The sequence below is a fragment of the Balaenoptera musculus genome, chromosome 13, assembly GCF_009873245.2.
Source record: "Balaenoptera musculus isolate JJ_BM4_2016_0621 chromosome 13, mBalMus1.pri.v3, whole genome shotgun sequence".
Lineage (NCBI taxonomy): Eukaryota > Metazoa > Chordata > Mammalia > Artiodactyla > Balaenopteridae > Balaenoptera > Balaenoptera musculus.
In genome coordinates, this window is record NC_045797.1 from 31,075,509 (window position 1) to 31,102,208 (window position 26,700).

Below are 26,700 nucleotides of genomic sequence, written 5' to 3' on the forward strand. Positions count from 1 at the left end.
TGCAGTCTGCAGAATCGACTTTTGAAAGAAACTCTAGAAAACAGTATTCTTCTGTCTCCTTACATTTGGAGTCATCTTTCAGCTCTAGGCAGCTCCCTGAATGGTCCACCTCTATTTTGGCTCTGATCACATCCTAGAAGATAGAAATAGTAGATAGATAGGACCAGGTAATCTCATGGTTTCCAATTTGTTGACAATTTCTTGGCAGTAGAATGAGTTTCTTTCAAGCAGAGGTAGAAAACTCTGCCCCAGGTTCTGCCTACTGGGGAAATTTGGAGCCATCCTGGAGGCGAGAATTGGGGAATGTATTAATTCTAGTTGGAGTCAGCACCCTTTGTTCTCAAGCCTGAGGAGTGAACATCTTTTGTTAGTGTTTTCTTGGTGTCCTTTCATTCTTTTAGCCCTTTCCTTTGAAGAACTTCTACCTATTCCTGACTCTATGTGGCTCTGGTGGAACTGTCCAATCACCGTGTCCTACCTTCTTTGCCACCAGAGTGGGGCGTATGACTCACTAGACCCATCAGAACCCTTGCCTAGAATATAAAAAGTGAGGATGGAGGAATAGCCTCTCTCCCCTTGGACTGCAAGCTGTAAAGATGTGATTCTGGAGCTGTTTTAGGGTCTTTTCCCTGTCCATGAAGTCAGAGAGAGAATCAAAGAGAGTTCTGACAACATTTTTTGTGTGCCTGGATATAGATGTACCTGAAGCTGTTTGTATGTCTGTCCTTTCCAATTACATTAGCCAATAAATCCCCCTCTTCAGCTAGTTTGAGTAAGTTTCTATTATTTGTCATTGAAAGCTCTATCCTCTAGAAATTTAAAATAAATACATATATTCACGTTGAGGAAGTCAATAAGATCACCCTTCGATGGATGTATTAGTCGGGCTTTCTAGAGAAACAGAACTAGTAGGGGGGGAGAGAGGGAGAGAGAAATTCATTTTAAGGAATTGGCTCATGCAATCATGGAGGCTAGCAAGTCCAAAATCTGCAGGATGGGCCGTCAGGGTGGAGACAGGGAAGAGCTGACGTTGCAGTCCAAGTCCAGTTCGGCTGGGGAATTCCTTCTAGCTCTGGGGAGGTCAGTCTTTTGTTCTATTCAGACTTTCAGTTGACTAGATGAGGCCCATCCACGTAATGGAGCTCATTGTGCTTTACTCAAGAGTCTACTGATTTAAATGTTAACTTCATCTGAAAGCATCCTCACAGAAACATCCAGAATATAATATTTGACCAAATATCTGGGCACTCTAGTGCAACCAAATTGACCTATAAAATCAACCATCACAGTGGGTAAAGTTTGCCTTCATCACCAACTTATTTCTGATTCCTGCTTCCATAATTTGGCCTCCTTTCTCTGGCATTACCATACTTAGTTCCACATGCCCTTATATTGTCCCTTTCTTGCCCAGTGTCATCAACCAAGGTAATCTGTCCAGGTCTGCCTTCCTTCTAATTTCAGAATTATCTTTATTTTATCCCCATCAAAGCTTGCATTTCCTCAGTGACTTTTTCACACCTGGTATCCAAATGAAAATAATCTCATAGTTACACTCTAAAATGTAATAGATGATAATGACTTAATGTAGATCTCCTTGGGCAGGGAGAGGTGTTCTGCCTTAAATATATTTGTACAGGTGGAGTTTAGGCAATGTGATAGGGAAGAAGTGGAGGTAATTTTGCACAAGGGAACTTTCTGGTTCCCTTATAATCCTATTTTGTGAGTGACTATCTAGTCCTCTATAGTCAAGCCCTAACTCACATTTGATTCCCTTCTTAATGCTTCCTTTTAGAAAGGGCAAATAGACAGATGCAAAGTTTAAGATAGGATTCTTCTTTAGGGAGCTGCCAATAGGTTAAAGTATAGCTAGACCGTTAAATGCTTGAATACAGTGGTGGGAGATGATGCTGATAAAACCGACAGGAGTGAGATCTGAATTACCAAGGGTGTGTGCATAGGAGTCTGGACTTAATCCTGCAGGTGAAGGATACCCACTGAATTGGAAGCAGGGATAAACAGGATCTGATCTGTGTTTTTGAAAGATCACTCTGGTGTGAAAGTGTCTAGGATGAACTGGGGTAGTGGTGGAATCAAAGGGATTTACTTAAGGGGTCTTTCTGAGGCCCTGACTGGTGCCTTCTCTTCTGTTCATTGCTTCCTTCTCAAAGGCCTTCGTGGCTCAACCTACTTCTTTTCCCTTTGACACTTGCTACCATCTTCTCTGTCCACTGAAGTACACTTCTCCATATAACTCCATAAGAAGTGGGATATATATGCCCCTGCTTCGCATATTTTTGTAATGCACAGGGCTTTTAAAATGTTGAGATATAATTGACATATGACATTATATTAGTTTCAGGTGTACAACATGATTGATGTATATATTGCAAAATGATCACCACAATAAGTCTAGTTAACATCCATCACCACACATAGTTAAAATTTTTTTCCCTTGTGAGGAGAACTTTTAAGATCTACTCTCTTAGCAACTTTCAAATATACAATACAGTATCATTAATTATAGTCGCCATCCTGTACATTACATCCCCAGGACTTATTTATTTTATAACTGGAAGTTTGTACCGAGGCCTTTTAAATTTTAATGATTTTGTTGCTATCAATACTTATTATTGTAATCCAGATAAGGGATAACAAAACTCACAAATATGGGGGCATTTAAAAATCTTATAAAGCTATTTCAATTATGGTTCTTCGTTTCTTTAGCAATGGCAATGAAATCCCTGATGGCCTTCAGGCTGCATGGCAAGGAGAAGGCTGAGAACCATCATATTCAACAGGACTAATCCCATGAACAGGGAAATGGATTTACATAAAAAGACAATGAATTACACCCCGTTACCATCATCATTATTATTATTTTTTTTAGTTCAGAACTTTTGTTCAGGAGAGAAAATCTTTTCCATTTCCTCAGATGTTTGAATTAGACCCAGATGTCTCCTTTCCTTCATAGGACATTTATTTTCTTCTCCTCCAATCCTTACCCTCAAAGGTCCAGCTAAAGCAAAGCTATGTATAGATGGGGGTCAGACAAAGTTCTTCCGTATCGGTGTCTTGATTGGCACGTGTTTACAAAGGCTCTTTGTTGCAGTGGGTTGGTGAGGTTGTTCAAGGTTGGGCTGGGAAAATATTGACCTTCAAAGTTTCTTCCTTGAAACTGGTGCAAAAGCACCTTCCAAAATAGCTGCAGAATGGAGGTGGACAAGACAAATTGATAGTCATGATGGAGTAGAAAGCAGAAGAGGAAAGTAAGGGTTCATAGATTATTATAGTTTGAGCATGAGCACTTTGGTGATACCACTAACATTTTCTTTGTTCCATCAACAAGTTTTCTGGTGATGCACAAAGGTATTGTTTAAACTTCGGAATCATACCTTCACTCCTTGGCAATATCACTAAGGTTCTACCAGAACCTCTTAGATGAGGGTTCTGAGGCAAATATATACACACACAGAGACTTTTTTTTGCCTCTTGAATTAAAAAATGTGTTGTCTAGTAACAGTTCACTGTTTTTTAACTTTGCTCTGGGTAATTTAGGAACCTGTTTAAGGGCCTGAAATATTAAAGGGCTTTCAGGTGAGTACTTTCATTAGTTAAATGTGACATTTTCCTTTCTTTCTTTCAGGACACTTATAAAAGGGCATCTTTTTCTTTCTCTCTTTTTTTTTTTTGAAAACAAACAACTTTTTATTGACATATAGTTGACTTACAATGTTGTGTGAGTTTCAGGTGTACAGCAAAGTGATTCAGTTTTATATGTATATTCAGTTTTATATATATATTCTTTTTCAGATTCTTTTCTATTATAGGTCATTACAAGTTATTGAATATAGTTCCCTGTGCCATACAGTAGGTCCTTGTTGGTTATCTATTTTATATATAGTAGTGTGTATATGTTAATCCCCAAATCCTAATTTATCCCTCCCCCCGTTTCCCCTTAGGTAACCATAGGCTGTTTTCTATGTCTGTGAGTCTATTTCTGTTTTGTAAATAAGCTCATTTATATCATTTTTTTAGATTCCACATATAAGTGATATCATGTGATATTTGTCTTTGTCTGACTTCACTTAGTTTGATAATCTGTAGGACCATCCATGTTGCTGCACATGGCCTTATTTCATTCTTTTTTTATGGCTGAGTAGTATTCCATTGTATATGTATATACCACATCTTCTTTATCCATGCATCTGTCGACAGACATTTAGGTTGCTTCCATGCTTTGGCTATTGTACATAGTGCTGCTTTGAACATTGGGGTATGTGTATCTTTTTGAATTAGCGTTTTCATCTTTTCCGAACACATGCTAAAAGGGCATCTTTTTCCCTCTAAGAAAAGCTGAAAAGCCCTTTGCTCATTTGATCAGATAACCAGCCATAGAAAGTCAATTCTGCTAAGAACATATGACTTTTTTCACTCCTTCAAAAACATTTTTGATCCCTTACTTTGTGCTAGGGTTTATACCAGGTGTTGGGTATGCAAAGACTTGTTCTACTCTCAAGAAACTTAGCTTTGTAGGGAAACGTATTAAAAAATCATAAAATATTGAAGCATATTGCTTTAAAGGAGGCAGCTCAAAGAGAGGTTAATGACTCCTCCAGCCTCTCTGGGGGAAGACAAAAAGGGTTTCCCCCAAGAAGTAGCATTTAAGCCGAGATGGGGTGGGGATTCCCCAAAGAGTAACCAATATGTTCAAAAGATTTGAGAATGTTGGACCCGTTGGGAAACTACCTGTTCAGGGTAGAGTGTAAACGGCTGAAAGGTGGAGTAGGAAGAGAGCAGTAGTGTGAGGTAAGACCAGACATCTGGGATCAGAAGACCATGCAATGCTCTGTATGTCAGGCAAGTTTTTATTTGATTCTAGTCTTGGGCCATTAATAGCGTTATAATAACCATCTACATTTGACTAAAAATAGCATTTACATCTTCTTAAAGCAAATGCTCAGGTAATAAATTTTCAGAAACATCATCTCTCTCTGATTAAGTCTCTCTTGGCAGGATTTGTGCATTAATTCATAGGATTAATAGTTCATGAGTCCCATGTAAGGCTGTCAAATCCAGGCAATTCCTACTGTCTGAGACGTGGGCCATCGGAAGTATGGGCCAGCAGAGTTTCTTAAGCCCAGGCGCCTAGTGCTGGATAGTTGAGCCTTACATTCGACCCCCTCCCCCTCTGCAAAAAACTGGGGATTATGGAGGCAATGGATGGGGGTGGGAATGGGGAGCGGAGGGCTTTCGAGGCCAAGAATCTGACTTAGAGCTTAAGTTGGGAACTGAATCGCTGTCACCAGAAAGACTGGCCAGACCTGATTGGTACCTCTCTTCCCTCACCTCACTCAATTCTTTCCAATTTTTCTACAACCTTATGTCCTCTTTCCACCCTGACTTGTTTGTTTGTCCCCCAGGATCAGGCATCCTGCTTTCTTCCGCCTCTCTCCCCGCTTGGTGGGGCGCCGGAGCTTGGGGCCTTGGACTGCATTAGGCGCGTGCCCCAACGCTATTTGCTTTGGTAACAATTCCATCCTCTTTGTTAATCTCTCCATCGTTCCCTGCCAGCCGCCGAGTTCTTTCTCTCCCGCAGGGCAGTGCCTCCCGCTGCGCGCCCGGGGGTCGGGCGGCTCCAGGAACCTCAAGCGGATGCGGCCACGAGCCGGTGCCACGTCTCAGCCGCCAGCAGGCCAGCGCCTGCGTGGGCTCCGGGGCGTTGCGGGGCGGGGCGGTGCGGGGAGGCGGGACCTGCGCTTGAGCGGCGCGGACGCAGCCCAATGGGACCTGCGGGCGGTGGCGGCGGCGGCGCGGTGTGCGCCGGGGGGCGGGGTCCAGCCGCAGTTGCTGGCAAGCCCGGGAGGACGAGACTGCTTTCGTTGCCTCAATCGTTGAATCCGTGAGGGAGTCGTGTCGGCGCCCCCCTGGCCCCCAAGCCCGCTGACCGCCCAAAAGGCTCGTGTGCTCTCCCGAACTCGCCAGCCGCTCGCCGCTTGCCCTGCAGGCCGTGCCTCCTGCATCATGTGCGGTAAGGGGGCCGCGGGCGGGGGGCGTGTTGCGGGGCGGTGCTGGGGTGCGGTGCGGGCGTCGCTGAGGCCGGTGGAGCCGGCGGGAGCGGGAGTGTGGAGGGTGCGAAGTCTGGGTGTTCGGCGGGGGTGTCCCGCGGTGCCTGCGGGTGCTGGGGGTGGGGGCCGGCCTTTGGGAGCTGGAGCGGGGACCTAGGAGGGCACCTGAGAGGAGGGCGGGCCCTAGAGGGGATCTGGGGGTGCCGAAGGAGGCTTTGCGCCAAGAAGGGAACCAGGAGCGAAGAGCACTGTCTGAGTTGGAAAAGGAGCGAGGGCTGAGGGAACTGAGGGGTGGAGGGGAGTGACTTCAAAAGAGTCCAGCAGGTGAGGGAGGCAACCTGTGGAACATCAGGTGAGGTCTCTTGAATTTATCTCGCATTCTTCCAGGATTTACCTTTTAAAAAATATTTAATTTTAGTTGCTTTCTTTCGGACACGCCCAGCAGAAAATAGAACTGTAGCTAGAGCTACGACAATGACATTTCATATGATCTTACTTCCTGCCTCCCCCCATCTCAACAGAAGCCATTGCTAATCAATGCCTTGGTGAATGGGCCCGGAAGTGACCGTGGAGAGAGATCGTACATCATTTATTACTTGAATGTGCACCCATTTGAAACACTTACTTATGAGAAATATTGGTCTACATTTAATGAATGTTTTACTTAGAACAGTTAGAACATAAAGTTAGGCCCTTTTAGTCCATGTTTTGAGACTTAGTCGTTTTAATAATTAGCTAAAAGTGTGAGTTAAAGTTATAATTGTCAGAATTATATCTGAAATGACTGATATGCTCTAAAATTCGTATTAACTTGGCTATTGTCAGTAAAAAGAATTGAATTCTTACCTTCCCTATTGAAATTTACAACTGACCTTACCCCTGGAAGAAAGAACACTTTTTAAAAAATTTTTATTTATTTTATTTATTTATTTTTGGCTGTGTTGGGTCTTTGTTGCTGCGCGCGGGCTTTCTCTAGTTGCGGCCACCGGGGGCTACTCTTAGCTGTGGTGCGCGGGCTTCTCATTGCAGTGGCTTCTCTTGTTGCGGAGCACAGGCTCTAGGCGCGCGGGCTTCAGTAGTTGCAGCACGCGGGCTTCAGTAGTTGCAGCACGCGGGCTTCAGTAGTTGCAGCACGCGGGCTTAGTTGCTCTGCGGCATGTGGGATCTTCCCGGACCAGGGCTTGAACCCGTGTGCCCTGCATTGGCAGGTGGATTCTTAACCACTGCGCCACCAGGGAAGGCCCAAGAACACTTTTTTTAAGGGAAGTATGATTGTAGTAGAATTGAAGCTACCTGGGAAACATTCTTTGTAGCCTTTTGCAAGAGGAACTGAGCAGGAGTAGCTTGTACTCATTAGTGTCTATTTTTCCTGTATTTAACTTCATGTTAATTTCAGCTTCTGGAATGAAGAGCAAGTTTAAATTTAGAGTAGATTAAAAAAAAACCGCACAAAAACAGAAACAATTATAAATAGCTTGCTGAAATTATTAGTGGTAGAGCTGACTTTAGAATCAGTTACACTTTTGCAGTGTCTAGGTAGTAGAGTGGTTTTGCAAAAGACATAATTTAGTTTGGAGCTGTGAGGTAATTTGCAATCCCCAGTGTGCTTGTTTAGTAATAAACTGTTACTGAGTGATGAGGTGTGCACCTAGTCAAGTACCTGGCTTTCCGGTTGCAGATCATTTCTTTATCTTGTTCCAGGAAATACAGAAGTCAAAGTACAGTACTATAAAAGAAAAAATCGGATTTGGTTTAGAAAAGGTTCAGAAAAGGGTGAGGCTTTTAGGGTGGAGATTAGTTGTTAGGTGTTTTCACAGAGCCAGCATCCCCATGTTATGCTGCTGAGGAAACAGGTGATAAACAAGAAATAAAGAACTAGTTATGGGAACATATGTATATGTATAACTGATTCACGTTGTTATAAAGCAGAAACTAACACACCGTTGTAAAGCAATTATAAGCCAATAAAGACGTTAAAAAAAAAAAAAAAAAGAACTAGTATTTGAGGCATTTCTAAGCTCCTGCTTTTAACCTGGACCAGTTTTACATGATTCCAGGAATAGGGTCCAGAATTTCTCTCCTCTTTAATGTAAATTCTGAAAGTTAACTGTTAAGACAAAGGTTTGTCCTCATTTTCCTCCCACATCTTAATTATTGACATAAAATTTCTAGGCAGAGAAATTGAGTGGGAATGAGATTAGATGGGAAAATTTACAGGTTTACTTTCTGATTACCTGCTGCTGGTTCAAGTTTTTCTAAAAGATTTCGTTTCAACATGGCAGAATGTTGAAGCAGAAGAACGAGGGCTAGCAATTCTTTTTGATAGCTTTTTCCAGTCAGAAATACTGATAAAACTGTTACTATATTTATCAGGTTGTATCGGGATGTTAGTATGTTACTGAGGGGAAAAAAAAAGATTTTATGGTCAAATAAATTTGAGAAGCAACAGACTAAACAGTGTTGAGCTGGCTTTTTTTTTTTTAATTGCAGGACTTTTTGGAACTTTTAATGTGCTAGTAAGCATTATGAATCTTCCAGAGAAAAACAGTGTATCTATTTTTTTAAATTTACTTTGTCTTCCTCTTATTCTTGGTTCTTTGGAATACACTTTGTCCTTTTTTTTTTTTTGAAAAGAAGGATATTTATTTTACTTTTTTTTTTTTAAAGGAATTCCTTTATTTTTATTATTTATTTATTTATTTATTTATTTTTGGTTGTGTTGGCTTTCTCTAGTTACGGCAAGCGGGGGCCACTCTTCATCACGGTGCGCGGGCCTCTCACTATCGCGGCCTGTCTTGTTGAGGAGCACAGGCTCCAGACGCGCAGGCTCAGTAGTTGTGGCTCACGGGCCTAGCTGCTCCGCGGCATATGGGATCCTTCCAGACCAGGGCTCGAACCCGTGTCCCCTGCATTGGCAGGCAGATTCTCAACCACTGCGCCACCAGGGAAGCCCCACTTTGTCCTTTTTAATCTGTTTTACCTTTGGCTTCAGTGAGAGTGTCAATTCACTTGAGTTACGCACAGCTCTTAACAGATTTTGCTGTTTTTTATAAATGTGGGATTATAACCTTCGGGTCCAATGGTGTATATAAATGATATTTTTGTAAATGAGATAATATTTAAAAACAGTAAGAGAGCTGCAATTAAAAAATATCCTGAAATGAATCCTTAAATTTTTTTTTGTAATTATACTGTGTAATAGCTTTGGGGCTAGTTGAGGGTTGCTAAGATTGGCTTCTAGGATAAATCATAAAACTATTAGTGTTAACATATTCTTAGAAATCATACTGGGTATAAAGTAGTTGTGAAAGAAAAGAATTATTGCTTAATGAGCATTTTCTCAGTTGTGTTCCCTGGAAAGGGGAAAGTTAATAGGTCCTGGTAATGAGCAGTAGGTGGGAAAGAGTTTTTTTTTTTTTTTTTTTAATCTTTATTGGAGTATAATTGCTTCACAATACTGTGTTAGTTTCTGTTGTACACCAAAGTGAATCAGCCATATGCATACATATGTCCTCATATCCACTTCCTCTTGAGCCTCCCTCCCATCCTCCCTGTCCCACCCCTCTAGGTCATCGCAGAGCACCCAGCCGATCTCCCTCTGCTATGCTGTTGCTTCCCACCAGCTAATTATTTTACATTCGGCAGTGTATATATGTCGATGCTACTCTCACTTCGCCCCAGCTTCCCCCCCCACCCCGTGTCCTCAAGTCCATTCTCTATGTCTACATCTTTATTCCTGCCCTGCAGCTAGGTTCATCAGTACCATTTTTTTTTTTTTTTTTTTTTTTTAGATTCCATATATCTGTGTTAGCATACGGTATTTGTTTTTCTCTTTCTGACTTACTTCACTCTGTATGACAGACTCTAGGTCCATCCACCTCACTACAAATAACTCAATTTCGTTTCTTTTTATGGCTGAGTAATATTCCATTGTATATATGTGCCACATCTTCTTTATCCATTCATCTGTCAGTGGACATTTAGGTTGGTTCCATGTCCTGGCTATTGTAAATAGTGCTGCGATGAACATTGTGGTACATGTCTTTTTTTGAATTATGGTTTTCTCAGGGTATATGCCCAGTAATGGAATTGCTGGGTCATATGGTAGTTGTATTTTTAGTTTTTAGTTTTTTTTTTTTTAATTAATTTATTTATTTTTGTCTGTGTTGGGTCTTCATTTCTGTGCGAGGGCTTTCTCTAGTTGCGGCAAGCGGGGGCCACTCCTCATCGCGGTGCGCGGGCCTCTCACTATCGCGGCCTCTCTTGTTGAGGAGCACAGGCTCCAGACGCGCAGGCTCAGTAGTTGTGGCTCACGGACCCAGTTGCTCCGCGGCATGTGGGATCCTCCCAGACCAGGGCCCGAACCCGCGTCCCCTGCACTGGCAGGCAGACTCTCAACCACTGCGCCACCAGGGAAGTCCGTATTTTTAGTTTTTTAAGGAACCTCCATACTGTTTTCCATAGTGGCTGTATCAGTTTACATTCCCACCAACAGTGCTGGAGGGTTCCCTTTTGGGAAAGAGTTTTGTAACGCATAAGTTTCGGAAATTCTGGTTTTGGAGATTCGCAATTAACAAGTTTAAAGGTTTTAGGAAGTTCTACAAATAAATCCATTAACTTTGTTTAACACAGTATTTCTTAAACCTTTAATTATGGAGACTATTTTTCACCTCATCCCTAATTAGCATCCTGCATTATAGTGTTCTCTTTCTGTGGTTTGGGAATTTTTGACTGTACATTTTAGGTACCTAGAAAGTGTTAGAAGATATTATATATATAATATATAGATATTATATATATATACATACATGAAACAATCACTTTGTTGTACAACAGAAATTAACACAACATTGTAAGTCAACTATACTTCAATAAAAAAATGTTGATAAAAGAAAAAATAACAAAGATATTTGAAGTGATCACTTTGTACTTGGCACTCTGCCTTTTGGAGAGATGACTAAAACAAAGGAATTGCCTTCAGGGAATTGCTGTCTGATTGGAGGAAACAGTGACTACACATATAACAGGTGTGGGTGATAATACACAGTCCTTGTTCATTGCCATATTCTAGACTACAAGTGGAATGAATAGACATTCTGAGACTGGTTAGGCCAAGAATGTTCCAGATGATAGGATAGGACTCTTAGCTGAGGAGTGCTGCCAGCTGGTAGAGAACTAGTGCACTGTGAGAGATACCACTGATGGCACGTTTTACCCAACAGTGAATGGAGTCAGAAATAAAATGAGAACTACTGCTAGTGGGTTTGAAAGAAGAAATAAAAGTGCCAGGAAAAGAGGCCAAAGAATAGTGGTTAGAGGCAGAAGAGTTCCAAAGTGGTATATTGCGTTGGACAGAGTCTGCAAGAGTAGAAAAAGGTCATTCATGTTTAATATTGCAGAGACAAGTTAATTGCATTTAGCTATAAAGAAATCGTTAGAGAAGTTGCATATATGAAGGCAGAAGGATTTGAGTTTGTGTTAAGGAGAGCATGTATACCAACAAAAGAGAGAGTATTGTGAAACTAGGTCCCTGGTAGAGTTGAAAAGTTGTGTTCCTGATGTGTAAGCTGTGAAATTAATACCAGGTGTTCATTGATTGATTCATACTCTAAGCATTGTCTCTAAATTGACTAAAAGTTGATCTAGATCATTGGATAATAAAAATTCAACCCTCTGTTGTGTAGGATCCTCAAAATATTTTGATGTTAACAAAAAGTTCTATATTTACAAAATTGAGGAATCTCTTACCAAGAGTTACAAGCAGGAGAGGCTGGTTCAGGGCGTATGTGTGGAATATGTTTCTCTACTTTCAGTCTATAAGGAAGGATAGGCTTATAGGGTATTATACTGTTAAGATGAAGAAGAAGGCTTCAATTCTATAAAGGAAGAATCTACCGAAAATGAGAAAGAGGCTGGGAAGAGAGAAATGGGGGTTTGAGAGTAGTCTAGATTCTAGACTTTAGAATAATATCTGGGGGAAGTGTAAAATTTAGACAAGCAGTGAATTAGCAGGATGGGTCAGCAGTTGGGAGGGCTCCCATGAAAGTGGACCTGAGATGAATGGATGACCTGAAATGGATGGACTTCACTATAGGGGTGCTCAGGGACACAGGGGTGAGAGCATAATGGGCCCAGAGGGGCTGGCTTGGCAGCATGAAGAAAAATTGTGGTCTGATGTGATTGATCAGAGAGAAGTGGGAGAGATGGAATGTTTAAAGGTGTGTGAGCAGAAAGTGCATGCCTTTTCTCGGGGAAGATGATGATATAGGTAGACTGTGAGGGAGTGTATAATTAGAGATGTCAGTGTTTAAACAGTGCTTTGAGTTCCAGGATGTTAAATGTGCAAGAGAGAAGTGTTACAGAGCTCCTTCCAGTCGCCCCATGTATTTACAACAAAGTAGGAGACCCTTGAACCAGCATTTTGTAAATAGGAAAAAGATTTGGAACAATTAAAAAAACACACAAATAATTGAAATTTCTCATGTGTCACTCCATATAACTTTTTCTTTGTGTTTTTAGGGTTGTAGGAAATGTTATCTCAAATATTTCTTTTTTTTTTAAGATTTTTAACCACATGTTCTGATTAATTTACTTACAGAACTGAGATTCTTTTTTATTTATTTATTTATTTATTTATTTATTTATTTATTTATGGCTGTGTTGGGTCTTCGTTTCTGTGCGAGGGCTTTCTGTAGTTTCTGTGGGCTTTCAAGTGGGGGCCACTCTTCATCGTGGCGCGCGGGCCTCTCACTATCGTGGCCTCTCTTGTTGCGGAGCACAGGCTCAGTAGTTGTGGCTCACAGGCCTAGTTGCTCCACGGCGTGTGGGATCTTCCCAGACCAGGGCTTGAACCCGTGTCCCCTGCATTGGCAGGCAGATTCTCAACCACTGCACCACCAAGGAAGCCCTATTTCTTCGTTTAAAGGAATCTTACCTATAGGATGTGCCTCTATAATTATAGTATTGACTATGTTTTATGGCAAGTGTATAGTTGGTGTGTATAACTTAATTGCAGAATTGTTTATAATTACAAAGAGTTAGAAAAACCTCAATAAATAGGTAAATGGCTAGGTAAAATATGAGAAATCTATTATGGACTATTTTTATTATGCAACCTTCAGTAGACTGGGGTAGATGGGTTGTACTGACATAGAAAGACCTCCAGCAAATTAAGAGAAAAAACTACAGAGCAATATATATGTTATCATATTTATGTTTTAAAAGAACCAAAGCCTCTAAAACCATGTACATCTGAGTTCATATAGGTAGAAAAATTCATAGCCGAAGGGTTGGAACAGTGTATGTGGGATTAATGGTGGTTATCTCCTGTGTGGAGGTAGAAAAAGGAGATTTTTCACAGTTCATTCTGTAGGATTTGTGTAATTTGAATCTTTAACGATGATAATTTGTAACTTGGGTTATAAGAAAAAATTTTTAAATGAAACTTAAGTAGCATTGTAGATGGATTCTGTTTCAGAAGATATAAAATTTAGAGAAGGAATTTGAACACTTAAAAATTCCAATGTCTAGGGTTTCATCAGAATATTGAAGTTGTCAAGTGAAAAAATATGTAAAAGCAAAATTTCTTCTTGAAACTAATATGATATTGCAAGTCAACTATACCTCAAAAAAAGTAAAATTTTTTATTCGTAAGAACATAAATTCAACCAGACATAGGAACTTTAATAATTTGATTGGTCAGCTAAATTGCATTCAGTTTTCATTTCAATAAGGTTTAATAGTCTTTGCCTACAGCTAGATTGCTTTTAACCAGGTGTGTCAAGTCTGTGATCTACTGTCTGAATATCTTGTTAAGCAAGGTGTTCATAAGTGCTTTTATGTAATTGAATTTAAGTTGCCGTTTTCTGAGAGTGATGCCTGTAGGTGCAAGTCCTTGCTTCAGTTAGGGAGATATTTATTCCAAGTGTGTTACATTATTAAGAAAATTTGCACTTTGGAAGCACAAGCTGATGTGGGATTAGAAAATCTCCTGTGCTCCATACAACTACTGTTTGTGTTATTGGAGCAATTACTGAAGAGTGGTGGAGAGTTGATTTTTAGTCTTTTGTAGTTACTTTAAGCAGAACTATTTATTGCGAGGTTTGGTGAGACAAATCAAAGACCTGAAATAGGGATTGCTACCCTAATAAGCACAATTTTGAGTTATGAATACCTACCCGGTAAACATGCCCTGCATGCCTGATTGGCAAATTATTTGCTGTTATATTTTCCCAGCTACCCCAAGATTACAGATAACCCACTAATCTGTACAAGTGGGCCAGCTGTGCTCTCAAGGGGCTGGTCTGTAAAACTGACAGATTCAACCTCTTTATCTTTCATTTTCCTAACCAGGGATAACTTTCTTCTCCCAGCTCTGTTACTTTGATCTTAGAAAATTTCTCTACATGTGTCATCCTTTTATTCCTTTTAGTTCCTGCCTAGTTATGCAAGGAGAAATATTGCTCCTACTTCTTCTTCCTCAATTCCTCCCCTTCCCTTTTTCTTTGTTCCCATAGTGAACCAAAATAAATGACAGTAATGATTATTGGTAACAGTAGTGCTTCCTCTGTCAAGGAGAAGGCAGGTTTTGAATTGGAATTGATATATGGTATTTCATCGAATCTAAGATGCCACTTATTGGGAAATGTACCATTTATATATGGACCACAAAGAAAGAAAATATGACTGTCTTAAAATCAATGCTGTCAATATCTGAAGTCCTAGAAAGTATTGTGAGGATGCTTTCAGAATATCACAGGCTAAGTAATCTGTTTGTCTTTACCTTAAAGCAGTGATGAATCTTAGCATCACTAATAGGGAGTCACCAGCCAATATAAAAAACATACATACTTGTGAATAGTTCTTGTCCCTCAGTTTTAACCTAAATCAGTCAAGCCTTTAGATTTCTCTTCCAGTTTGCGGGAAATACAAGGAATAGAGGAACTGGTCAGACCACACAATGTGGAATCAATTAGGCATAGCCAGAGGTGAGAAATTCAACAAGAAAATTGCTCCTGGCTTATCAGTAAGTCAGTGTCTTGGAGGAAAACAGGGCATTAGGGGAGACCATTCTGGATTCAAAGAGACTTATGAGACATAACAATCAAATGTGGGCTGTGATCCTTTATTATATTCTAGAATAAACAAATCAGCTGTAAAAGACATTTATTTTTGTTAATAGGGAAAATGTGAATATGAACATTGTATTAGATGAACTAGAGCATTATCTTAGGTGTAATAATAATATGGTTTTGTAGAAAAATGTCCTCATTTTATATGTTACTTTGCTTTTATTAATTCTTAATGATATACTCTGAAAATACTAAGGCCCTTCACCAGGTTTCTAGCTTTAATTTGCTAATACAGTGTACACAGAACAAATCATGTAACTGTCAGAACAAAGAATTGAGGCCCAGAGGAGTACAGTCTGTAGAGGTATTAAAAAGTACCAAATGCATAGCATATAGCAATCTCTATAGCAATCAAAGAAGAATCCTCAAAAACCATAGAATATCAAGCTGGAGGGGACTGCAGGTGTCCTCAGATGTCAGAGGCAGGAAATACTTGGCCCTTGTGCTGTGACTCCCCATGTAATAGAAGTTGCTAATCAGTCATGGCTTTCCTTCCTGTATGAGAGACAGGGTCACTGAATCCTTTTCAGAGGTGCTGTCTAGAGCCAATACCAATTAAAAACCTGTTGGCACTTATTGTGAAACTTATTTTACCATCTCTCAGTCAAGCCCATTCATTTTGCAGAAGGGAAAGCTGAGGCTGGGTGGTATAGTGGAAAGCTTCGGGGACACGAGTTAAAGAATTTGCAGGATTTCTTCAGCGTGAGAAACTTTTATGAGCTAACAAATGTTTAGTGTGAATTTTATTAGTTTATCAAATAGTTAAAATTTAAGTTTGTTTGGAGATGGATACTGGTTTAGAGAATACCTCTTTCCCTATAAAATTGTACTCAGGATCTCAAGTTTCACACAATAAGCCAATGTAAATCAGGGAGATTGAAGTTAGAAATAATATCAAAGTTGAAGGCTGTTGTTGAATTACATGTATTGAAGATAGTGAATTTAATATTGCATCACTCTGAATTTTCTTGTAAAAATGTGTTGAGTCTATAACCTGTCTTAAAAACAGTTGTTTTTTGTCATTAGCATTTAAATTGTTTTAAAAAAATTTGTATTTGATTATTATATTTAATCTTTAATTCTCTGAATGTATTACTTTTACCATCAGAATTACTTTTTTTTTTTTTTTTTGGCTGCGACGCAAGGCTCGTGGGATCTTAGTTCCTCAACCAGGGATTGAACTTGCGCCCTCGGCAGTGAAAGCACAGAGTCCTAACCACTGGATCACCAGGGAATTCCAGAATTACATTTCTTTAAATGAACAAACCAAACCAAAAAAAACCAAGAATGTAGAAACAGAGAACAGAGTATGCAGGGTATATAGAAGGAGAAATATAATGTTATATACATGAAACATATAATGTTCAAGCCAATATTACTTCAATTAAAAAAAACTCAATAAAAAGGAATTACATTTCTTAAAAAAAAGGGAGAAATGATTTAGTAGTGAATTTTTCTGGATGTGCTGCATTATTGGGATGTGGACTTCGTCTTCAAGGCTTTCCAGAGCCCTCAGCCTGCAAAGAATTTTTGACAGTGTAATGTGTTGTATTAATGATTTTCAGATGAATTAGATTGTATCCTCCTTTAGCAGATTATTTAGCTGATGCTAATCACAGTGATGGAGAGTAGACTAGTTGAGAATCAGTGTTCTTTTAGCACATTGTTTTTTCCTTTTTTCTTTTTGGCCACGTCGCGCGGCATACGGGATCTTAGTTCCCTTACCAGGGATTGAACCCATGCCCCCTGCAGTGGAAGTGCAGAGTCTTAACCACTGGACCACCAGGGAAGTTCCTCTTTTAGTGCATTTATATTAAAGTTTTATTTTGGGAAAATATTTATATTCTGTGTATTGTCCATTAATGAGCTAATAGAATACTTATTTGGGGCTCATAGTTTTCTGTGTGCATTTAATCTTTATCAAAGGTCAGTGACCCATGGGGGGAAAAGGGTAGAACACATAAAAGTTTGATTTACAATTGGGTTATTGGTTTAGTTTTTTCATATTACAGTTACTTTATTAAGGACCAGCAATAACAACAAATCCCCCAGACCTCATGCAGTGTTGTGGTGCAGTGAAAGTGAGATGCTTGTACAGTGCATGATAACTTAATAGATCTTTACAATTATAATTTTTAAAAATATGAATGAACATAGGATTTCTATAAGTCTGGCCTTGTACTACCTTTTTTGGGAAAGTTCAAACTGTTGTTTCAGGTTGTTTTGGATTTTAGTTTTAAAATGTGATTTCCTTTTTTTTTGAAAGGTATGACTGAGAAAATTGCACCGTACTCATCATGGTGATCAGCATACACATTACGGTGGCTTTTTTGTCAAATATTAACTATGTGATATCTTTGTATGCTGAAATACTTTGACAAGACCAAATTCTTTATAGAAATAAAGATACCTTTTCAAATGAAATGAAAACTGGTCATTCCAGAGTTCTGCCCCACAGAATTAATCCCCTTAAGAATCAGTGGCATTATAGTGTAAGATAGTTAAGAAAAAAGAAAGTTCTTTCATAATTAAGCAACTTGAGTTTATATTTCTTTATATTTTGATTTTCATTTTTTATACATTTTAGCTATATCCAGCCTGGCCAAAGCACAATCATGGAAGACCTCAGACAATTTCCATGCTGCTATTCCTGATATGTGGATTTCCTTTACCTGTGTTCTACTGCCTCTTTGCTCTTCTGGATCAGTTCTTGTTGTACAAGTCCCTTTATTTATAGTTTTGCTTTTCCAAATGATTGCCCCTTTCCTATGAATTCTCGAGAGTTGTTAACCTGTATTATGGTTATTTGTCCCTTACTAATCTGGTGAACAAGTGAGAAACCATTTGTCCTACGATGATTATACATATTTTTCGCCCATTTTTCTCTGTGATTAAATTATTTAGATTGTGAGTATTCTTCACATCATTGCCATTTATAAGTTATTTATTCCTAAAATATATTGATAGCATGGTCGTTGAAAGTATGAAAAATTATTTCATCTGTATAGTTTTGGAGGGTCCATATATTGCTTAAAATACTTAGTTCAGAAAATGTTTTCCTTTAAAAATAATGCTCAGTATATACGCCATAAACCCCAAATTTGTTGGTTAGTTTTGAAGCATTAAATTTTAGTTGTTAAAATGTCAGTGATGGAAGGTAAGTGAACAGTCTTATAAACTTCTTTGAAAAAACTAAACATTTATTTTGACTTATTTGCTTCAGTCTTTTATACCTGCAAGAAATTTCGCTTTGAAAAAGTTTCACTGCCTTTGAATAATTTGAAGTGAAGATTCTTTCTTTTTTAAAGATGGACTGTAGCTTCACATTTTTGCACATCTTAGACATTATTATGAAAATTAAGATTTTTGTCATAGTTATGCCAATGTTGATTCTCTAGTTAGAATTTTCTATTAAATATTTGTTTATTTGCAGGTATATTTGCTTACTTAAACTACCATGTTCCTCGCACGAGACGAGAAATTTTGGAGACCCTAATCAAAGGCCTTCAGAGACTGGAGTACAGAGGATATGATTCTGCTGGTATTTCCTTTAAAAAAATATTATGGGTGTTGCATGGTTCTTGAATAAATAGAAAGGGTTTTTTGTTTGTTTTAGGTTACTAGATTCTTTATAATGTTCATTTTGTTGTTTCTGGTAAATCTAAAATCTGAAGAATTTTTGTCTTTTATCACGTTTAAAGGGTTTGTTCATGCAATTTCAGCAGCATTAGCATTTATGTAGAATATTGCTTCTTATGGGTATCTTCTTTTGCTAAGAATGTTGTTATAAAAACAAATCACATGGGGCATTTTCATTATAAAACAGAGTTCTTAAGGCCTTACTCTGTACATTTTTTTTTCTTTCCTGTAACTTTTAATTTCTTTTTCTCCGTGGATTCCATGCTTTTGGCATGTGAACTTGCCCAAGATTCTTCTATCTTAGATAAACAAAAAAGCAGATAAAAATAACTTTTTGTCAACTTTATGTTCTACTCCAGCTTCTTCCCTTAACTGTATCAGGGATTCCCAAGACCATCCCCAGTTTCAGTGATTCCCTAGGAGGACTCAGCATATAGTTGTACTCATGGCTATGGTTTATTACAACAAAAGAATACAAAGCAAAATCAGCAAAGGGAAAAGGTGCATGGGGTGAAGTCTGGAGGAGAGCAGACATAAGCTTCAGGATTCTCTCCCTGTGCAGTCATGCAGGATATGCTTAATTCCCCCAGTGAGTTGGACAAAATGTGTGAAATGTTGTATACCAGGGAATCTCATTAGTAACTCAGTGCCCAAGACTGTCACTGGGGGCTGGTCATGTAGATACCCTCTGCTTAACATGTGCCAAAATTCCAGGCTCCTAGAAGGGAAGCAGACATTCAGCATAAGCCACATTGTTTGCACCAACAGTGTAGGTGCAGTAAACCATACTTAATCAGTTACTGTGGTGGGAACCCTCCTGAAATCCAAGTTCACAGATGCCAGCCAATGGCCAACTTTGCAAGCAGGCCTTTCTAAGACAGTAGTCTTGGGCCTGCCATATTAACTCTTTTCTGTACACTCAACATTCCTGGTTGTAACGGACATTTATCTTCCATGACTCTTCCTCAGTTAATGGAAAGTCAATTCCTCAACTCCTTTGTTCTTAAAATTCTCTTTCCTCAGCTTGTCTGACAGCACATCTTCTCATTCTCTTCCTAACATGCTGATTATTTTCTGTCTGCTTTGGGAGCTTCTTTTCTCCCACCTATTACTTATATTAATGTTCTTCAAGGTACTTTCATAGGCCCACTTTTCTTATTTTGTATTTTCATGGGTGAGCTCTGACTTCATCAGCCTCCTGTATGTTTTTGTTTTTGTTTTTTTTAATTTTTATTTTGGCCGCGTTGGGTCTTTGTTGAGGAGTGTGGGCTCTTTGTTGCGGGCTTCTCTCTAGTTGCGGTGCATGGGTTTAGTTGCCCCGTGGCATGTGGGATATTAGTTCCCCGACCAGGGGTTGGAGCCACGTCCCCTGCATTGGAAGGCGGATTCTTAACCACTGGACCACCAGGGAAGTCCCAACCTCCTGTAGGGTTGTGACTTACAATCCAGATGTATTTCCCGTGCTGCACACCTGTATTTCCAGCTGCCTCCTAGAAATTTCTCCCTGGATAAACCACGATATTACAGACTTTGCATGTGCAGAATTGAACTGCATGCACTCCATTTCTCACCCCACTCTTCACTCTGTTCTTTCTGTGTTCTTTTATCAACAGTCAGTCATTCAGCAAGTCCTTTGAGCCTGGGAGGTGTCCCAGACGTCTCCTGCTTTCTCACGTTACCTGCAGTCAGTTCTGCTTCTCAGTATCACCCATCTCTTCATGACCATTGTGTAGCTCAGGCCTTCCTCATTTTTGCTTTGCTGTAGGTGTAACTTCTGACAGCAGGTTTCTTCTTCCTGTTTCTCTCCTCCAATCTTTATACTGTTTCCAAAGGGAGTTTTCTGAACTCTTTCGCCATGTAATTTCTCTGCTTGAAACTACTCAGTGCTTTTCCAGTACCTTCAGAGTAACTTTTTCAAATTCCATAGGAACTTTAGTAGAATCTTGAGAGATGTGTTCCCTGACATTCCCTCCTTACCCTGCTTCTGCAGTGGGTGCCCATCTTCTTCGTTTCTCCATTGTACTTCAGTTGCAACCTGTAGTACTTTTATTATAACCACATAACTTTTATTATATTAAAACCACACTGTATTGTAATTATTTTTTTCCTTGTCTGTCTTCTCAATAGACTATTGAGAAATTTAAGAACAGGAACTGAGTTTTCTTCATTTTTATCTCTAGCAGCTACCATGGTTGTTGACATATAATAGGTTTTCAGTAAATTTTGAATTGATAAGTAAGTGAACTAATTAGATGAAAAAAAATATTTTTTCCTTAGAAGTTTTGCCTTACAGTGATAATCTAAGTAGTAGTCAGTTTCTAAATCTTGCTTTTCTACCTCACGGTGATTTAGGTGTGGGGATTGATGGAGGCAATGACAAAGACTGGGAAGCCAATGCCTGCAAAATCCAGCTCATTAAGAAGAAAGGAAAAGTTAAGGCGCTGGATGAAGAAGTTCACAGTAATGTACTTAGTTTGGATTTTGAACCCCCCTCCTCTTTTCTTCCTTCTCCCTTCCCTACCAGATTACTTTTCCTCCCATATTTTGGGGCCCATTTTGAGAATAGTGATTCTTAAAGTTGAAGGGAGGGAAGAAAAGTAGTTTTGATACTATCTGTACTGGTTTTAATATCCCTTAGTTTCAAAAAATGATATTAACTAGGGAAGGAACTTAATTATGTACATTGTGTTCAGAGCAAGCTTAATATCCTAAAATGAAGTAGCCATCATTCCTGAGGAAGGGCCTTTCATAAGACAAAAGGTATTTTCAGTGGTGCCCTTATTCATGTGTCGTCACTTGGTGGTTGTCTTCACTTTGGACTAAACGCTGAGTTTGGATGTGTAGTCAGTCTGGATGTTGCACCTTTTAGTAGGTCTGATACAATCAGGTATCATATTTTTCCCTCATGATTTTCTTACTTCCCTGGCATAAAGTAGTTGCCAGAGGTACATGTTCCATTAAAGAGGGTATACTTTACAGTATTTAGTTCATTACATTATGTTTATACATTTTATTTTTTCACAGGAAACTTGAAAACAAAAACTTTGAAGTAGATTGATTGAAAAAACATTTTAAAAAATCCTCTAAAAAACCAGGAAACAGTAGGTTTTTTATATACCTGCTCAAATGGATGCCATTGTTATCATTGTGAAGAAGTGCAGGTGGAAGAGGAGAACGATGGATTTAGTCATTTTTAATTTTCACATAAGCCAGACATTTAGCTTTGTGGTACAATTGATGCTTGAACAACACGTGTTTGAACTGCTCAGGTCCACTTATATGCGAATTTTTTTTCAATAGTAAATACTACATTATTACACCATCCACAGTCGGTTAAATCCATGGAGGTGGAACCTTGGACACAGAGGGCTGACTATAAGTTATGCTCGGATTTTCGACTGCTTGGTGGTCAGCACCCCTAACCCCCCGTGTTGTTCAAGGGTCAACTGTACTTGCTTAACAAATTAAATCAGTACTTATTTTTTATGTATTGTGGGTAAGATTAGCTTGGGATAAAGCAGACACCCAAAAAACTACACTTCAAAAACTGTGGTTATAAATATTTGGTCTAATGTGTGTACTGCATCCTGTTTACCAGGCTGATTATAGTAGGTTCTACAGGAGAGAACAAACAAGATTGGTTTAAGATTCAGGGGAGAGCTAGTTCCCACAAGTTAGGAAGACTTGGGATACGTAAGGAATGGCTGCTGATTATATTTGGGCAGTGAAGGTGAGAAGGGAGGACCTTCTGAGTAGATTAGCTTGGAAAAAGATAAGAATAGGGAAGGCAAGTTTGATGGAATGGAAGGTAGTCCTTTTAATCTACTTTGTTGGTAGATGAGTGGGAGGCTAGAAAGGCAGATTGTGACCAGAATCACCATCTTTGAATGTCAACATATTGAAACATGCCTCCTCCTGCAGGAAAGTGACCCCTTTCCTGGAATGGGTCACTTGCAGACCGTGCTGGTCAGTTTGTAACTCATGTGATGAATCACTTGGAAGAGCAATCTGGCAATGTCTAAATGGGAGATGCCTATACCTTGTGGCCAAGCACTTCCACTCTTGGGCAGGTACTCGAAAGAAACACTATGACAAGGAGACATGACAATAAGATGCATTGCAGCAAGGTTTAGAAGCAACCTAGAATAAGTTGTATGTGATAGTGAATGACCATGTGTAGCTTTTGAAAGACATGTACTGGATCTGGTTCTGCATGTGGGGACATGCATAATTTCTGAGAACTTAATGTTGAGTGAAAAAAGCAACCTAGAGAAGGATATGCAAAGTATTGTACCATTTAAAAAAAAAAGAACACTATAATTTATGGATATAGTAGCATAATAGAAATTTGAAGGCATAGGTGGGAAAGCTCTTGTGAATCCTCTGGGGAGGAAAGGGATGGAGCAGGGTAAAAAGGAGGCACCAACTGCATTTTTTTACATTTTCGGGTTTATTTATTTATTATTTATTTTTGGCTGCGTTGGGTCTTTGTTGCTGCGCGCGGGCTTTCTCTAGTTGCGAGGAGCGGGGGCTACCCTTGGCCGTGGTGCGCGGGCCTCCCACTGCAGCGGCTTCTCCTGTTGCAGAGCTCGGGCTCTAGGCGCGTGGGCTTCAGTAGTTGCAGCACGCGGGCTTCAGCAGTTGTGGCTTGTGGGCTTTAGAGCGCAGCCTCAGTAGTTGTGGCGCACAGGCTCAGTTGCTCCGCGGCATGTGGGATCTTCCCGGACCAGGGCTCGAACCCGTGTCCCCTGCATTGGCAGGTGGATTCTCAACCACTGTGCCACCAGGGAAGCCCACATTTCAGGGTTTAAAAAAGATCTAAAGCATAAATGGTTAGACATTAACATTTGTTAAGTCGGAGTGTGGTTATTTCGATGTTTGTGATGTTTATTTTATTATTCCCAGCAAGTTTTAGTGTTTAACCTCTTAAGACAAAAGGGAAGGAAGACATCTCAGAGAAGACCTTTAGATTGCTTTTTGGTAGCTCCTGACTTTGATAATACTTGCTAACATTTATTGATTGCTTTCTGTGTCCCTGGCACTCTACTAAGTGCCTTCTGTATAGTCCTCATCATAACCCATGAAGTAGGTGAAATTATCATCCTCATTTTGCAGATGAGAAAATTGAAGCTCAGAGGAGCAGGTACTGACATTAGATGGTGTCAGCAGTAAAAGCAGTGAAGTTTGGGGGCAGAGGAAAGGCAGAAGAGGACTGCTGTTCTAGGGCATGACAACAAGGAGAGATTTTTTAATATTTTATGTCTTAAAGATGTAAAGCACAAATGGTTATATGTTAACATTTGTTATCTGGGTGTAGGTATTTGAGTGTTTCATTATTACCAGCAAATTAAATATGTTTGAACTATTAAAAAAAAAAAAAGAAAGATGACATCTGAGAATAGGTACACAGAGGGCAAGGAACCTTGGGAGTAATAAGGGTGGGGGGAAGACAGAAGATGCAAGAAAGGAAATTATTGAGGCGTTACAGCTCAGAAAGTCAAGGCATAGGTAGGGAGTTAGCCTTTATAAGAGTTAAAGGGAAAAGAAAAGCTAATTAAAACAGAGTTATGAGGTGAAGGGGAAACCTGAGTAAGGTAGATTGAGGGACTATATAGGTAGGATTGAGGCTTAAAAAGGGTATAAAAAATGTCATGAGCTGTTGGGGAATTGAATGAGTTCTCAGTTTAGTGAATAGGGAACATGGATACATGTTCCTTAAATGGCAACAGTTAAATAGATTTGATAATTACCCATGAACTTGAAATGGACTCAATTTACAGAATTTTGTGACTTTCTTCAGTGTTGCTTGGCAGCTTGCGGCGGGTGGGGGAGAGAAAACTGAGTGTAGCGTTGTCTAGACTTAAGGTTCAACAAGGGGCTTTAGAATGGAGTAACAGTGGATAGGAAGAGTCAGGACTGGAGCCCTGATTAATTTATAAAACATGCAATATTTCTTGCGGGGAATATGCGTATTGTCATAGCAATGATCTTTTTCTTATTAGTCATTAGATAATGTTCCTTTGGCAACAGTGAAATAGGTATGGTAATTACCATGAATTTGAAATGAGTTCATTTTATAGACTTGTTGCTTTCTCCAATGTACTTTCTCTTGCCAGCAAGTGGGGGCACATACTGCTTTTAATTATAGTTAACCCAAACAACTAGTCAAATGTTTTCACTGCTTGCATTGCCTGTTAAGTAGTAATAAATGGAAATCCTTACTTTTCTGGAGGCCATTTATCAGGTCGCCTTAATTTTTCAGAACACAGTTAAGCCAGAAAAGAATACATTGATGATTTTATCCATTGATTGAACTACCCAACAAAAGTTTGAGTATCTCTCCTATATAGCTTAGTGCTTACGATTCAAAGATAATAAGACAAGCTGCTACCTTTGTAGATCTTAAATTCTGGCAGAAGCCAGGTAGACAACATGTCATAAATGTTATAATAGTATGGCAGAGTATACATTGTGGTTTTAGTCTTAGGTTCTGGAGTCAAGCACTCTTGGGTTCAAATCCTGTCTCTGTTTCCTATTAGTTGTGACCTAGGGCAGGTTCTGTGACCTCGTGAAGCCTCAGTTTCTTTATCTATAAAATGGGGACAGTTGTACCTAACAGTACCTAATTGTATTGTGAGGATTCAATAACAAAATGAATATTTATTGAGTACCTATTATATACCAGCCATTGTTCTAAGCCCTTAGGACAAAGAAAAGATAAGCAAACTCCCTGCCCAGATGGAGCTTACTGTCTAGTGAGAGGGCCAGATGACAAACAATAAATAATGTTAAGTAGTGATTAGTGCCATGAAGAAAAAGTATGGTAGAGATGACATTTGAACAGAGATCACGTGATTGAAGAAGGGAATTCTAGGCAGAGGGAACACCAAGTGCATAGATTCAGTGTGGGTTTGGCCTGCTTATAGCTGAAAGTCAGTGGGGCTAGAGCTCAGTAAGTGAGGGAGAGAGTGGCAGGAGATGAGGCTAGAGAGGAGGCTGATGGCTAGGTCATGGAGGGTCTTCAGAATGATGGATTTTACTTTGTGTGTCATGGGAAGCCACTGGAACATTTTGCATAGGGGACTGACGTGATCTGTTTTGAAAGGATCACTTTGGTTAGATTGTACAGAAGACTGGACACAGGGCGACCAGTTAGGATTCTGTTTAGTAGTCCATGTAGAGATGATGGCGGCTTAGGCCACAGTGATAGGGATAGAGTGGGGAGATGTCTATAGTACTTTGCACAGAGTAAGTTCTCCATAAATATTAGCTGTTGTTATTTGTAAAAGGTGTATTGAAAGCTTCGAGGAGTGATTGCAGAGGGTTGGGAGAGAAGGATGGAAAGGTAGGTGGGGACCAGATGGTGAAGGGCCTTTGTATACCATGAAAAGGTGTTTCGGGCTTTATCTTGTGAGAAAATGGTTCTCTGGTTTTATGTTGGAATTTGAGAATCTTTTTTTAAATCCATGTGACCAGGTTTAGGACGATTCATATGGGTAGCTATGGATGCAAACCACATTTTAAGCAACTGGAAGTCTATTTAAGGATTTTAAGCATTGTTTCTTAATCAGATTTGTATTTTAGGATGACCTCTGTTTAGCCAGGATAAAATCTACAAAGACTATGTACTAAAATGCGTGGACTTTCCTGTTCACACTTCTGAGCATTTTGCTCTTAATTTAGACCTAATTCTGATAAGGTTTGTTATCTGGTTTCTTAGCCAAATGAAATTTCTATTTAGGAAATTAGAAGGAGACATTACTGGTAGATGCTATACTAGAACTGTCTTTTTTTTTTTTTCTTTTCCCTGGAGGAAGCGAGAAGAGAGAGTTCATAAGGAGAAGGAATTAGAATAGCTGCTTTGC

The 26,700-nt window shown here is 39.5% G+C and overlaps 1 protein-coding gene across 4 annotated transcripts in view; it reads left to right on the plus strand.

Annotated features, from left to right (window-relative positions):
- The first annotated feature begins 5,855 nt into the window (after positions 1-5,855).
- Positions 5,856-26,700, plus strand: part of GFPT1 (glutamine--fructose-6-phosphate transaminase 1) — a 68,034-nt gene continuing 47,189 nt past the window's right edge. For 3 of the 4 annotated variants that reach the window (XM_036872672.1, XM_036872674.1, XM_036872673.1), the window contains exons 1-3: positions 5,856-6,028; positions 18,630-18,737; positions 21,188-21,295. In XM_036872672.1, coding sequence (XP_036728567.1) covers positions 6,022-6,028; positions 18,630-18,737; positions 21,188-21,295 — 223 coding nt within the window. In that variant the 5' untranslated portion in view covers positions 5,856-6,021. Of the gene's footprint in view, positions 6,029-18,629; positions 18,738-21,187; positions 21,301-26,700 lie in introns of those variants that run through there. The other variant, XM_036872675.1, reaches the window with a different exon arrangement.